This window comes from Notamacropus eugenii, chromosome 3 (genome assembly GCF_028372415.1).
Source record: "Notamacropus eugenii isolate mMacEug1 chromosome 3, mMacEug1.pri_v2, whole genome shotgun sequence".
NCBI lineage: Eukaryota > Metazoa > Chordata > Mammalia > Diprotodontia > Macropodidae > Notamacropus > Notamacropus eugenii.
Window position 1 is genome coordinate 136084146 of NC_092874.1, and position 14843 is coordinate 136098988.

The 14843-nt window shown below is 33.0% G+C and overlaps 1 protein-coding gene across 1 annotated transcript in view; it reads right to left on the reverse strand.

Moving 5' to 3' along the window:
* CAPZA2 (capping actin protein of muscle Z-line subunit alpha 2) overlaps positions 1 to 14843 on the reverse strand; it is a 48866-nt gene that overhangs the window by 15140 nt on the left and 18883 nt on the right. Inside the window, exons 2-3 of the mRNA XM_072652965.1 lie at positions 7566 to 7629; positions 1631 to 1682 (exon numbers count right to left, since the gene is read on the reverse strand). Of these exons, the coding sequence (XP_072509066.1) occupies positions 1631 to 1682; positions 7566 to 7629 (116 nt within the window). The remainder of the gene's footprint in view (positions 1 to 1630; positions 1683 to 7565; positions 7630 to 14843) is intronic.

Below are 14843 nucleotides of genomic sequence, written 5' to 3' on the forward strand. Positions count from 1 at the left end.
ATAATTCTAAATTGACTTCCAAAATGATTGGACTAATTCACAACTCCACAATAGCATGTCAGTTTGCCTATCATTCTACAACCCCATTCAACACTAACTATTCCCATAAACCTCAGAGTTGCTTTGATTTGCATTTTTTATTAGTAATTTTGGAGACTTTCATATGGTAGTTAGTAGTTTGCAATTCTTTTACTAATTGTTTAATGGTTCTTAGTCTTATACATTTGAATTAATTTGATATATAGATATACACACATATGTATGTATACGTTCAACCTTTTATCAACAATATTTGATGCAAAAAAATTTTCCCTCAATCAACCCTTTCTTATATTATTTGTGTTGATTTCATTTCTTTAAAGGTATCCCATTTCATATAATAAAAAATTATTTATTTTATCTTCTGTGATCACCTCTATCTCCCATTTAGTTAAGGATTCTCTCATCTCAATCTATCCTTATCTAGCCTGCTCCAGTATTCTACTTTTCTATTTTTCATTCAATACTAAAGTTTTGATGACAAAAATATTCATGTTATGAGTATGTTCTAGAAATGTACATATGAAACATCTATGAGATGTACATTCCAGAAACAACACATGAAAATCAAATCCATAGCATTATGAAAGCTAAGGATCACGAAACATACCATGTATTATGCACGCACACACACACACACACACACACACACACACACACACACACACTCTCTCTCTCTCTCTCTTTCTCTCTCTCTCTCTTCAGGCTAAAAAGAACAAGAAGCAAGCCTGACAAATTTCAAAGAAATTCATAATTAGAGTCAACAAGTATGAAACAAATGATATAGCATTTGATATTAGAATTACCAGAGACATAAAACAAGGTAACTTCTAGAGACTATTTAATTTTCATTTATATGTGTGGACTTGACTGAATACTGCCAGGAAAAAAAGGCTAAGTATAAACCCTTAGTATTATCTGTAAAGGTATCTAAGACGTATCCTTAGCGTGATTTGTATTTGGTTCTTTCAAAATCTCAATCTATAACAAGATATGATAGTGTATAGTGATGCTCAACCTTTTCTACTTTTCATTTCTCCAAAGTTTTTTATAAAGATTGACAGGAACTAGAGATAATGACAACAGCTATTAAGAGAGTGAAGTTGGTAATTTTATGGTTGCTTCTATAATCACCCCTTCTTCCCTGATGGAAATGCTCCTGAACCTTGAAGAGGAAAACATGGTAGTGGCTGATTGTCTTGTGTCAGGTTTTTGAAATGACCTTAGGTATAGGTTTAAAAAAGTGGGGGGAAGGAGGGAGAGAATGCCAATGCTGTGAGCCAAAATATTTGTGACTTTTACAAAACTTTAAGTTTAAAAATAAGGTTTAGTTTGCATGTCCAATATCATTAATGTTGGAAAGAACTTATGGCCCTATGTCATAGATATAATATGAAATGAATGAATGGAAGTTTTTTACTACCATCAGTGACTCAAAATCCCAATTCATTTAGCTGTCTAAAGACACCAAATCACAATTAAACCATGAGAGCAACTATTCTATTCAATGAATTGTAAACACAAACAATATTTAAAACATTTTTGTTTCTAAGTATTTTTACATTTGGAAGGTATGATATTCAGTACTTACTGAGCTGCCCCTTCCCTGAGAAGATTATCATTATTAAGCAGTAACCGAACATCTGGAAAAAAAGTTTATTAAAAGCATCTCATTATTTGTGTATATTTGAAAAGTTTACCCAAGATTACATCTAATCACAGAAAACAATGAAAACTGGTTTTGTTCTGCTTTTCCCCTCTGAAGAAACTGACTAGGAGAAAGTCAATTCCCAAGTGGCTCTAAAAGAAAGCAAAGGAAATTAACATATATTTTATACTCAGAACAAAACTGCAAGTAGGTGGACGAGGAATGTAATGTGTCCCCAAATAACTAGACAAATGGAGGGACAACAGAAAGATGATGTGATAACAACTGTAGTAAACCCTTTAAGCACTCTACCATTTTATATGACAACATTAGCATCAATTCTACAGATAACCACTGTACAGAAGTGATCAGACAAGGAAAAGGCTTGACATTCGCGCAAGTATTCCTTCCCTACCTTTGGAATATCACAATCATGCTACCATGTATTTAATTAATTTATTTTTGGACAACTGCCCTACCCATTTTGGTGACAGATATAAGATACCCAAGAGTGATATCAAAAAGTCAGTTAATATTTCTGCTATTAATCATCATTATGGTTTTATAAATGGATTTATGAGGGCTGTATCAGTTAAAAAATACTGTCACAATGTAGAATCTATACAGAATTGTATGCAGTAGTGGGGAGGGAGGGGGGTAGTGAGGGGTAGGTATGGGGGGGATAAAATCTCAATTGTATGGCAGTGATTGTTAAACATTAAAAAATAATTAAAAAAAATAAAAAAAATACTGTCACTAATATTTACCTCATCTCCTCATGTAATTATGAATATTATATGCAACTGGTTTTATTAAAACTATTGCCAAGCCACAGCCTATTATTTTTGGGTCTAGAGGCCTACTTTAATTTGATTTGGTTGATTTATCTAGATAGACTATAGAATGGTGGTGGTGGTTTTTGTTTTCCAGTTGTGTCTGACTCTGTGCCCCCTTTGGAGATTTTCTTAGCAAAGATACTGGAATGGTTTGCCATTTCCTTCTCCAACTCATTTTACAGATGAGAAAGCTGAGGCAAACAGGGCTAACTGACTTGCTCAAGGCCACACAGCTATAAAGTGTCCAAGGCCAAACTTGAACTCAAGAAAACAAGTGTTCCTGATTCCAAGCCCAGCACTCTACCCACTGCACCACCTAACTGCTCAGAATAGTATTTGGCCTCAAATTACTGGAACTAGACAAGTGAGGCTTCTTATGCAACTCTTTTTAAAATAAGAGTCTTCATGAGAATCTAGGGATATAAATCAGAATCTTCCCTATTGAAATAAAGAGAACCTGAGGATTCCATTTTAAAATTTCTCTCCATTCCTGCTTACTACTATCTCTTACTTACTACCTCTTTTGCTCTTTGTAGTTAAATTCCTCAAAAAAGACCATCTATAATAGGCACCTCCACTTTCTCTCCTTAGTCTCTTATCCTTTTACAATCAGCCTTCTGACTTTATTCCACCAAAACTGCTCTTTCCAGTTAACAACGATCTCTTGATTTCCAATTCCAATGGTTTTTTTTCTCAATCCTAATTCTCCTTAATCTTGCAGCCTTTGACACTCTTGATCACTCTCTGTCTCCTCAACAATTTCTACTCTTCAGGTTTTTGAGACACTACTCTCTCCTGTTTCTTCTACCTATCAGATCACATCTCAGTCTCTTCTGCTGGATCCTCATCTAAATCATGCTCTCTAACCACAGGTACCCTTCAGGGTTCTATCCTGGGTATTCTTCTTTTCTCTCTCTATATTTCATTTGGAGATCTCAGCTCCCATGTGAATTTAACTATCATCGCTATGCTGATAATTCTCAAATTTACGTATGCTGCTCTAACTCTTTCTGATCTTCAATCTCCAATTGCTTTTCAGACATCTCAGAAATGAATATCCAACAGAAATCTTAAACATATTTGAAACTGAACTCATTATCTTTTCCCTAAACTATTCCACATTTTCTCCTCTGACACAACTACTGCTCTAGGGTAGGGTCTCATGAGTGGACTACAATAGTCTGCTCACTTCCAAACCATCCTCCATTCCGCCATTAAAATGATTTTCCTAAATCACAGACCTGGCCAAGTCACACCTCTACTCAATAAACTCCAGTAGCTCCCTATCATCTTCAGAATCAAAATCTAAATGCTCTGCTTGGCATTCAAAGCCCTTCATAACCTAGATCCCTCATTTATTTCCAGTCTTTTAATACCTTACTTTCCAACATATTTTCTTTGATCCAATGATTTTGACCTCCTGGTTCTTCCATGAACAAGACATTCTATCTCTCAGAGAAGATCAAAATAAAAACTCAGAAGAAGACAACATAGTCAAAACTCCAAATCCAAAACCTCAATGAAAAATATGAATTGGTGTCAGGCCAGGGAAGAGTTCAAAAAGCATTTTAAAAATCAAGTAAGAGCAGTAGAGGAAAGACTGGGAAGAGAAACGAGAGTGATGCCAGAAAATCAGAAAAAAAAAAAGTCAACAGCTTGGTAAAGGAGGCACAAAAAATACTGGGGAAAAAAACCACCTTAAAAAACAGAATAAGCAAATTGGCAAAAGAGGCACAAAAATCCAATGAAGAGAAAAATACCTTGAAAAGAAGAATTGGCTAAATATAAAAAGTACAAAAATTCGCTGAAGAAAAGGATTCCTCAAAAATTAGAATTGGGCAAGTGGAAGCTTATGATACATTAAGGAGAGGCAAACCAGCCCAAGTTAGAAAAAGACAGCTTATCCAAGCTTAGGTGCTCTTCAGCATGCGAAGCTGACCTACGAGTGGGTGCTGTACTTTCGGCCTAGATAAGATAGAGACCCAGGTACCAGAAAACGAAGAAACAAATAAAAAAACTGAAAGCAGAGAAAATTAAAAAAAAAAAATGCAAGAGACACTCTCATCACCTAGTTAAAAACGTTTTTTAGAAAAAGATTGTCATGAAAATGGAAAATGAAATGATTCCACCTTTCAAATACATATTTCAGTGTATGGCTCATATTTAATGACTATCACATCCTTTTTTCCCCAAGAGAAAAAAATTATTTTTCTGCCAATTCTGAAGACCAAATTTTGGTGATAACCTAAAGAAAGTCAATTTACAATAAATTTTCAAAAGGTATCTAGACAAGTTATCACTTTCCATTTCTTTTTTGAGCCTTCTTAAGCATATTGTAAATTATTTGTATGACACATTTCCCAAAATGTGTTCCACAAAACCCTATTACTTTACAAGTGAATAAGAGTTCCATGAAAAGTGCCAGTGGTAGTAGTATTTTCCTCTTAATAATATCAAATGGTTCACATAGTAAAGAATGTATTTTAAAAAATGAGAATTCTTCAACTAAATGTGACACTAGCAAAAGTTCCACAGGATAAGTGACCAAATAAAGTCACTTTTTAAAATTATGAAACAAAGACTGATGTAATCTATTTTTGTTTAACACTATCCCTAGTCCCTAAGTATAATGGCAAGTATTTCCCATCCAAGCATTAGGTTAATATATTTTAAAGTTGTGTTAATACATCTTAAGCCTAAAAATGTTACACAGCCAAATTCAAGGCAGGAAATATATTCAAGGTAGGAAAAATATATTCAAGGTAGGAAAAAAAACCCAACCCATTAAATTTTAAAATCTGAAAAAAAAAATTCAAAAAAAAACCCCTCAACTGACTATGCATGCATCACAACTGTTTAATACTTTCTAGAGTAGATAAAAAGATTAATGATTTTTGAAAGTATAAAAAGATTTATCATATTACATTTTAATTATTTTTTCGATTTTCAAGGAGTCAGGGAGGAGGGTGAGCTGCTGTGTTTAAAAACTCAAACAAACCACATTTAAATACATTTTACTTCAAAATACATGAAAACTCCAAGATACCACAAAATATGGACTAATTTGTACCACAAGTTATTTGGGATCATAACTATATAATCTTTTTTCAGAAAAACCTTTCTTAATTGATTATAATTAATAGCCAGGTACTGACTATCTTTAACTATGGGAGAAAAGCTTCTGTGACATGGTCATCTTGCAATTACCCTTTTACAATACTAATTTCAATTTTCTGACCTAAGGTTGAACCCTTCTAGAAAACATGATTGTTAGCTTATTTAAAAAAAAAAAGCCACATCAGTGATGTGGGAAAAGTCCAGTTTTTTTAGTTGATAGATTCTGTTGAAAAAAATGTTGTCTTCCTTTGGAGTCTCTTATTCAGGCTGGAAAGATTCATTTGATTTTGATTTCAGCATATGTATAAAAGGAAATGCATTTCTCATTTTTAATTAAAATACAGTAATTTTAAAAACTATTTTTGTTAAACTAATTAAATTTCTTGTTGAAGAATCCATACTAGGAATACTCAAAAGTTTTTTTTAAATAAAACAATCTAAAGTGACCTTTTTATTGTCTTTAAAATAAAGGGTCACGTCAATGAGCACTTATTAAGCACCTATTACCTCAGCCAGGCACAGTGCTAAATGCTGGGGATAAAAGGAAAAGCAAAAATAGAAGAAAGTTAAAAATATTTATTGCTAATTTGTTCAGGAGACAGTTTCACAAGCATGTACCTTCAATTTGTTATATTAAGTAAAAATTGAACCATCATTCACCATCTGCATAAAACTAAAAAATTAAACTAAAAGACTTCTTTGTAAGGTGTGCTACTGTCTAAAATTACACACAGATCTGTTATTAAGAATATAAAGCAAAGTTATATTAAATAAGAATGCCTGGTAGAAGAAATATATTAAACTGAGTCTTCCTGATCATTGATTTAAATCAATTCAAATCTACTACCTTCTCAAAGAGTAAAAGTCTAAAGCAGCAGAAATTTAACTTGAAACTCTTAGCACTTTTTTTCTCTATTCCTCTGACAAGTTCTGGAACAAACTAAGTATGCTAACTGGTCCTGTATTAATCTTTTGAAATTTATAAGTAAAATCAATAATTACTATTTCATGCACTAAGTAAAGGAGCCAGATATGAGATAATTTGCTAACGGCAGTTATTTCTTCTAGAAAGAGAAAACAGATGGGTCTTTTGAACTTACCATTATCAGATCTCTATAAGGACAGTGGTAATTTCTTATGTGTTACATTGACAACTAAAAAATTCTGTAACTTCTTATCTGGCAATTTTTAAAACTTTATACAAATAAAATGATCTCAAATATTTTACAATTCTGTTTTTCCATTATTGTAAAACTTAACTAATTTGTACCAAAGCAGTATACAAATAAAAAAAGAGCAGAAAACAGCATTATATGTTAAGTTAAGCCCTATCTAACTTTATGGAGGCAATATGGAGTTATGGATAGAAACCTGGTTTTGCAGCCATGAAAAACCGAGTTTAAGTCCTGCGTCTGACACATATCAGCTCAAGTCAATTCAACTTTTCAGCGCTCTTGGCAACTGTTTTATAAGCTAGACAAAGTGATGACTTGCGCTAGTAGAAAGAGTTCAAGACTTTTCTTAGAACTAATACATATCAACTTATATAACACAGCAACTCAGATTAGTGATGGTCTAAATTGAGAGAGGCTCATCCACCAGATACTGGTAGCAGTTAATTATTATTTTTCAGTGAAAACTATACATGGAGATAATCTAGTAGTCATTCAGGACACAATTACATTATATTTTAGTTTAGAAACCATAAAGTGACAAAATTATAACCTAGAGATTTAGTGTCCAAAGGGACTTCAAAGGTCATTTAATCTAAACCCTTGATTTTAAACACAAAGATACAGGCTTAGAGAGTGGATGTAACTTGGTTAAAAATGAGGAGAGGTTGGGATTTGAACTCAGGTTTTCTAAGTCTAAACATAGTGTGCTTTTTACTATGTTAACCATTAAGTAAGTAATAAAACACTCACCATTAAATACCTCATTAAATTCTCCTGGAGGGGCATGGATGATGAATTTTGCTGCTATGCGCACCTGAAATAGAAATGAAAATATTAATATTATACCATATGAAAATGAACACCTAATTTGAAAGTTGAGTAAGGCATACCACCAGCAAAACCTTAAAAACTAGATCCCTATTGAAAATACCATTAGAATGCTCTAATGGAAGTAGAAAAATTTTGTTCCAAATTTAATTGCCATTTAAAAATCAATATTGATTAAAACACATAACTTCTATATAAAACATGCTGTTTAGAAGCTGAATGCTAAAAGCTGTCTAATAATCAAAATTCATTCTTACCATCAACTTTTTAAATATTTCAGAATATTTTTGAGTATAAAGCAAAGAAATGTGAACTTTTCATAAACAGATGTATGTTTTTAGGCATATGAAAGAATCTGGTTTTTTTAGGAAAAAAAATCTACTGATTCAGAGACTGTAAAGGACCTGTTACAAAGTTGTGGAAAATTAAACAGGAAGCGGGGATAAAAAGGTATCAAGGTATGCAAGATACAAACAATGCCAGTGCAAGAGCTGAGAAGTTTCAGCCACAAAATAAATGACAGGGAAAACAGCATTAACATAAATAATGAAGCATATTTCAGGCAAGAATAGACTTAAAAGTTATTTTCAACAATAACCTAAAATAGTGAATTAAAGCCAAACATTCATGTTCATAACAATAAAAAAGAAAATTTTTAAAAAGATTATTAAAATATCAGGAATACTACCTTTGAAATGTTTCTAAAAAAATTTATCTTGATGTACCTTAAAGTTTTTTTAAAACATTTTTATTAAAATGTTTTGATCTAAAAGTCCCTTTTTAATCTGGGCATTTTTAATAATAAATCACAATTAAGATTTATGTATTTGTGAAGGCAAGAAATCAAGAGGCGAAGGCAAACAAAACACCTCCATCAACCAGTACATTTTCTGGTTCATTTGCAGGAACCCATTATGCTTGTGGGAATAATTTTTATAGCAAGATTACGAGAAGCATAGCCTAAATAAACTAATATCAACCAAAAAAATAGATAAAGTAACACAATGACAAGATAACTAAAGTAAAATACTCTTTGGAGAGCCAGTGGAATTTTAAGGTAACTATTTATATATCTGACAAAAATTAAAGACACAAAAATCATATCACCACTAAAGTTTCAGTTTAAAAAACAGCCAAACATAAAACTCCACCTGAAATTTCAACACATTATCTATAGCTTTACAATTTGGGCTCTGATTAGCAAGCACTTAATAAAGGGCCTACTGTGTACCACACTGATCCTTCAAGGAGTTCACAAATCTAATGGGGAAGATAATGTGCAAACAACGACATACAAACAAAATATATGCAGAACAAATAGGAGGTAACCAAAGAGGGAAGGCACTACATTAAGGAAGACTAGGAAAGGCTTCTTGAAAAAATAGGATTTTAGTTAAGACTTGCAGAAAGCCAACAACAAACCAACAGCGACAAGGCCATTGTTACTGAGTCACAAAATATGTGGAAGTGAGTAAGGTATAAGAAGGCAGAGAGGTTAGGAAGGGTATTCAAAGTAAAAAAGAAGTTCTAAACTGAACTATTTGGAAAACAGAACATGCAAAAGGAGGAAGGCACAGAACTCTGGCACTTGTCATTTATGTGACTGTTCTAAAGGTCCAAAGTATATATTCAGTTAAAAGAGAGTGTCTTGTGAAGCAAAGTCCTAGGATGTTAGGCTCCACAAAACATCCCTGAATCAACCAGATCAGACATAAAAGCTTTCTAGGTATCCAATACACGGGTGGTGTTCACTGATTCATAGAGGACTCTGTAATGTCTCAAAGGACGTGAGAAAAAATAGAAGTCAGAACTTTCTACAAGCCTTATGGTTACTGTGTAATAAATAGGAGCCAAACTCTCTCTCCAAACAGGAGATCCACAAGCTGTTAGAGATTTGCAAAAATTACATTTCAAATGGCTCTAATGGGGCAGTTACAAATAGTCTCAGGAGTAAAATGAGTGAGGAGTGACAGGGAGGAAAGGAGACCCAAGGAGAAATCATTAGTTTTTTTGTAGTTTCTCTCATCACTCTGTTCCTGAGGACTGAGGCTGACTGGAAGATACACCTTGAACAGATGTTCAATATCTTAATTAAACTTCTCTTTGCCCTCACCAATAGCCCTCCTCTAGGTTACCTCTAAAGAGGGAAGAACAACTTTTGTTGTTTTTCTAAATTACAAGTTCTGCAAATGTTAGGGGTGGGACAGGGGTTGAAACTATTCATGTAAGCAACACCGTAGGTGACTGGCACTTGACATTTATGAAAAGTTAGCAGGCAATGTATTAGGCATGGTTAGACATATAAATAAAATAAACTTTGATTCTAGTAGTGGAAAAGACAAATTAAAGACAGGTATTACATGAGAAACTTAATATTCACTTTAAACTCTTATTAGGAAATTATTTGTTACCAAATAGTACTTTATTTATTACTAAGAATATAGTGATTATGTTCAAATAACGTAAATTTTCTTTTAAGCAGTTCTGATTTTTGTAATGGAAAATTTATTTTTTCATTAAAATGTCATGTTTTTATGTTATGTTAACGTATAATGGATTATCATGTTATGTTAGCATGTAATGGATTTATTGCTATGCTATGATTTTTAATGAATAAACCTTTTAAAAATTAATTTTAATTTCTAATGCGGTAAATATTTATAGACAACCCACATTAAAAAAAAAGCTCTTTGGGGTCCTCAATAATTTTTAAGAGGGTAAAGAGGGTCCTGAGATCAAACATTTTGAGAATTGCTGGACTAATAATTCTAAATCTCCTAATTAGTCTCCCTCTCTCAAGTATCACACCACGGGAGAGAGTGGAAGTCAGGAAACTTCAGTTTAAATCCAGCATCAGACACATATACTAGTGGTACATGACCCTGGGCAATTCATTTCTCTCAATCTCAGTTTCCTCATCTGTAAAACAGGGACAATAACAGAACTTATTATCTCCTAGGATTTTAGTGAAGGTAAAATGAGATATTTGTAAAGTCCCTTGCAAATTATAAAGTACTATATAAATGCTAGCTGATATTATTACGCAATACGGACAAAGTAACTTACTCCTCTCTGAAATCAAGTGGCTTCCTATTTCCTCACAGATAAAATATATGAACTCTTTTGTTTAACGTTTAAAGCCCTACGTAATCTGGTCCCAACTCATCTTTCCTTACCTTTCACTTGGAGAGTCCTTGACTTCCTTTAAGATGTTGCTTAAATACCATTTTTTTCAAGAAGCCTTAATTTGTTTCCCCAAAATACTAATTCTCTTTCTCCCAAACAATCTTATTTTTTGTTATTTTGTATATATCTATATTTATTCATTTTAAATATTTTAAATATTTGTAATTAGATATGTACTTGTTTCTCTCATGAGAATGGAAGCTCCCTGAAAGTAGGGATTGCTTCATCCCCAGTGCCTGGCACAGAGTGGCCTTCAGTGATTGATCCTTGTTCAGTTTTATGCTACAAGTATTCTTCTCCTAACAATCAGTGTACAGTACCTGAGAACAAAACTGTGGCTCAATTTTGGTAAGAAATTTAGTCAGTAATAGCAATTGTTAGCCATTGAGCTTAACTTTCTTAAATTAATGTTCCTAAATAAGCCCCATAATTATCACTCCCAGGAAACTACCACACAGCACTTAGGCATGCCTAAGACACAAAATTTAGCACAGGGCCTGGCACATAGTAGGCATTTATTAAATATTTACTGACTTGGCCAGAATACCTCTTATCATGAAAGGTAAGGAGACCTAGTTGGTACAAATGGGAATCAACCAAGAGTATCCACCAAGCAAAAATACACAATTTATTTAAGCCCAGTACTTTTCCCTTTCCCTCCCTCCATAAACTAATTATTTAACTTTAATTTCATTTAAAAATATATTTATTGAAAGTAAATTGTAACTTCAGGAAAAACAATTCTATTATTTATATTGCCATTCTGATGGTGGTAAAATTATGGTGTGATAGTTTATTATGCTTCTAACAATCAGATAAATTCTCTCCTACACATTTTTAAAACAAATTCTAACTTTCCACCCTTTTGCTTTTTTCTTTCAAAATCTTCAAAGTCTGTCAATGATTTATTCTGAGAAGGAAAAGAGAATCAGGGTCTTCTCTCCAATTCTACCTCTTCTGACATACTTTTAACTAGTGTTGAATCAAAGAACACCGTAACTGAAACATCATTTCAGCATACTTGAAGAAATTATCCACACCTCTACATAAGTGATAACGCTGTTACCAACATTTTGGTACAAAATGGAAATTTTTTGAACTTTATATAACAAAGGGGATCTATATTTTGCACTTCACTATCTCATCTTTACTAGCTTCCCCCAAAATATAATCGTATCTTTACAATTATTTTGTGTTGAACAAAGATAAAGAAAATATGATATATTTTTATATACCTTTTAAGAATTTCAACTGAGCTAAAGGACTAAAACAAAATATTTTTCCTCTAGTAAAATAAGAAAGGAGAAAGGAAATATGAAACAATTATAAAGTAACTTGAAAATTATTTTAAACAATTTGTTTCAATAATTATCTAAGATGGTTAAGGCAACAACACACGTTCTTCTCATTGAAGATTCTTTGTACCCCTCCTCAAAAGGCTAAGGTGTACGTATAGCCTTCAAAATGGTTTTTTTAATATCTGCTTATACACAACCCTGAATGCTTCAAGCATTGTGATTTTATTGGTGCCAGTACCCACCTCTACCAATGCAGACAACAATCTCTCTGTAACTTAGCAGTTTTCATGAACTACTACAAATCTAAATTCATCACTGGTCCTTTACCAGACAAGCTGATTACAAGAGCTCTGTGGTTTTTCTAGAATTTTATAGATCAACCTTTTGTTCCTTTACCATTGATGCAATTCAGCTCCACCCAACAGAGTAAAATCATTTCACTGTAAGTCTTATGTGACTTAAGAGCCCTAATATCAGTTAATACTTTTACCTGCCTTTAAAAACATAGCTTTGATCACAATGGATGCTTACTTAAAAGATCAACTGTAACCAAAGGCAAATCAGTTTGAATCAGTGATTCCCAACCAAGGTCGCCATTAGAATGCAAGTAACTTAAGATAGGGGCTCTTTGGTTTTGTACTTTTATCTCCAATGGTAACATAAAAGTACAGTGGTTGGTACAGAAAATTTTTCTTTGTTGGGTTCGTCATTCAATGGACTATAATAGTACAACTACTCTATAGGGGAGCCTTGAAAATTTGACATTAAAAAGAGGTACTCACTCAAAAAGACTAGCTTACTTAATGATTAACAAAGGCAAAAAAACCCCATTAAATTGGTTGGGTTCTTTGTATTTTTAATTGTGGCAGATGTGAATTGCAAATTTTTGTTTGTCCCAGTTTATATGCACTATGGAATAAAAAGGATTTTTTAAAAATATCACACACAGTTTTAGTAACACCTTAGAGTGACTTCTGCTACTCTAATGAAAAAGACATTACTAATCTCTGGCCTAAGTTAAGTATGTCAGAACCAAGGTTCAGAGAGAGAAGACCAGGGTATATTGAAACTTGCAATTTAAAAATGCACATCACAAATAAATTTTGTGATTGATTTTCAATGTCTGAAACACTCTAATTTTGAAAATATTAAGACTTTAAAATATTAGTTTTTTTGAATTTATCATGCTTTTTCTTGTTCAGGTCTTTTCATTATAGAGTGTTTTCCTCTATTAGATACCACAAAGATAAAATAAAAAATAAAAAAAAAAAACAGCTGAAGATGTATCCCAAAGAGATCATAAAAATGGGAAAAGGTCCCACATGTACAAAAATATTTATAGCAGCTCTTTTTGTGGTGGCCAAGAACTGGAAATCAAGGGAATGTCCCTCAACTGGGGAATGGCTGAACAAGTTGTGGTATATGAATGTAATGGAATACTACTGTGCTATAAGAAATGAACAGTCAGACTTCAGAAAAACCTGGAAAGACTTATATGAACTGATGCTGAGTGAAATGAGCAGAACCAGGAGAACATTATACATAATAACTGCCCGTTTCTGACAGACTTACTCCTTCACAGTAATGCAAGGACCTAAAATATTCCCAAAGGACTCGATGCAAAATACCATCCACATTCACAGAAAGAACTATGGAATCCAAACGTAGAATGAAGCTGACTGTTTTCTCTTGTGTTATGTTTTGGTTTTTCTCATGGTTTCTTCCACTTGTTTAAATTCTTCTACGCAACATGACTAATGTGAAAATGTGTTTAATAAGAACATTTGTATAGAACCCATATAAGACTGCATTCCTGTAATAGTAATTTATATGGAAAGATCTTTCTCATTCATTAATAGGCCCATATGATCTGCTTGAATCACTTGGAAGCCTAAGTCATATGTTGTGGGAGAAGCTTGATGAACAGGCGGAACAGGAAGGGTGGAGCAAAACCTGGAGGAAGTGAGTGAGCATGATGGAAACAGAGGAGTGAGTACAAGTCAGGCAGGCAGAGTTTACACCCCTGAGTGTTTGTTTGTGAGGAGGCCCGGGCAGGAGAAGGGAGACTTGGGAATGGCTTTGCCCTCTGTAGTGATCATATTTATTAACTTCTTGGTCACCATGACAAATTTAACTTTCTGGTTCTGGGATTTAGCTTTCTGGTATCTGAATAAATGTTTTTCTTCTTACTTCCATACGGAGTTTGTTATACTTTGTGGCTGAGAATTACGTCGGGCATATTCATAGTCATCACCAGTACTGTGAATATTGCCTTGGTTATACAGCCTCGGGGAGGGAGGGAGAAGGAGGGGGAGAAAATTTAAAACTTACGGAAGTGATTGTTGAAAACTCAAAACAAATAAATTAATTTTTTAAAAAGCTGAACAAAAGTTTAAAAGCCTAATATATTTGTGCTGAACAATTTACATTCATAACTCCAGACGAAGACTTTAAAAAATAATACAATTAATTTCTGTGAAAATTTATGATAAAATGGGAAAAAATAACAAAGAATATTTAGATTTCATGTTATAAATGAGTTTTTAAAAGTATTATCCATTACTGAAGTGACAAGTATTAGGCTAAAGAATATATATTCACAATAAAATTATTTATATCACTGCTTTTAACAGTGTTAAATATTTGAGACATTCTACACAGCAAATTCCTGAAGAATAATTAAAGACAACTACATTATGGACATATATATGTATTA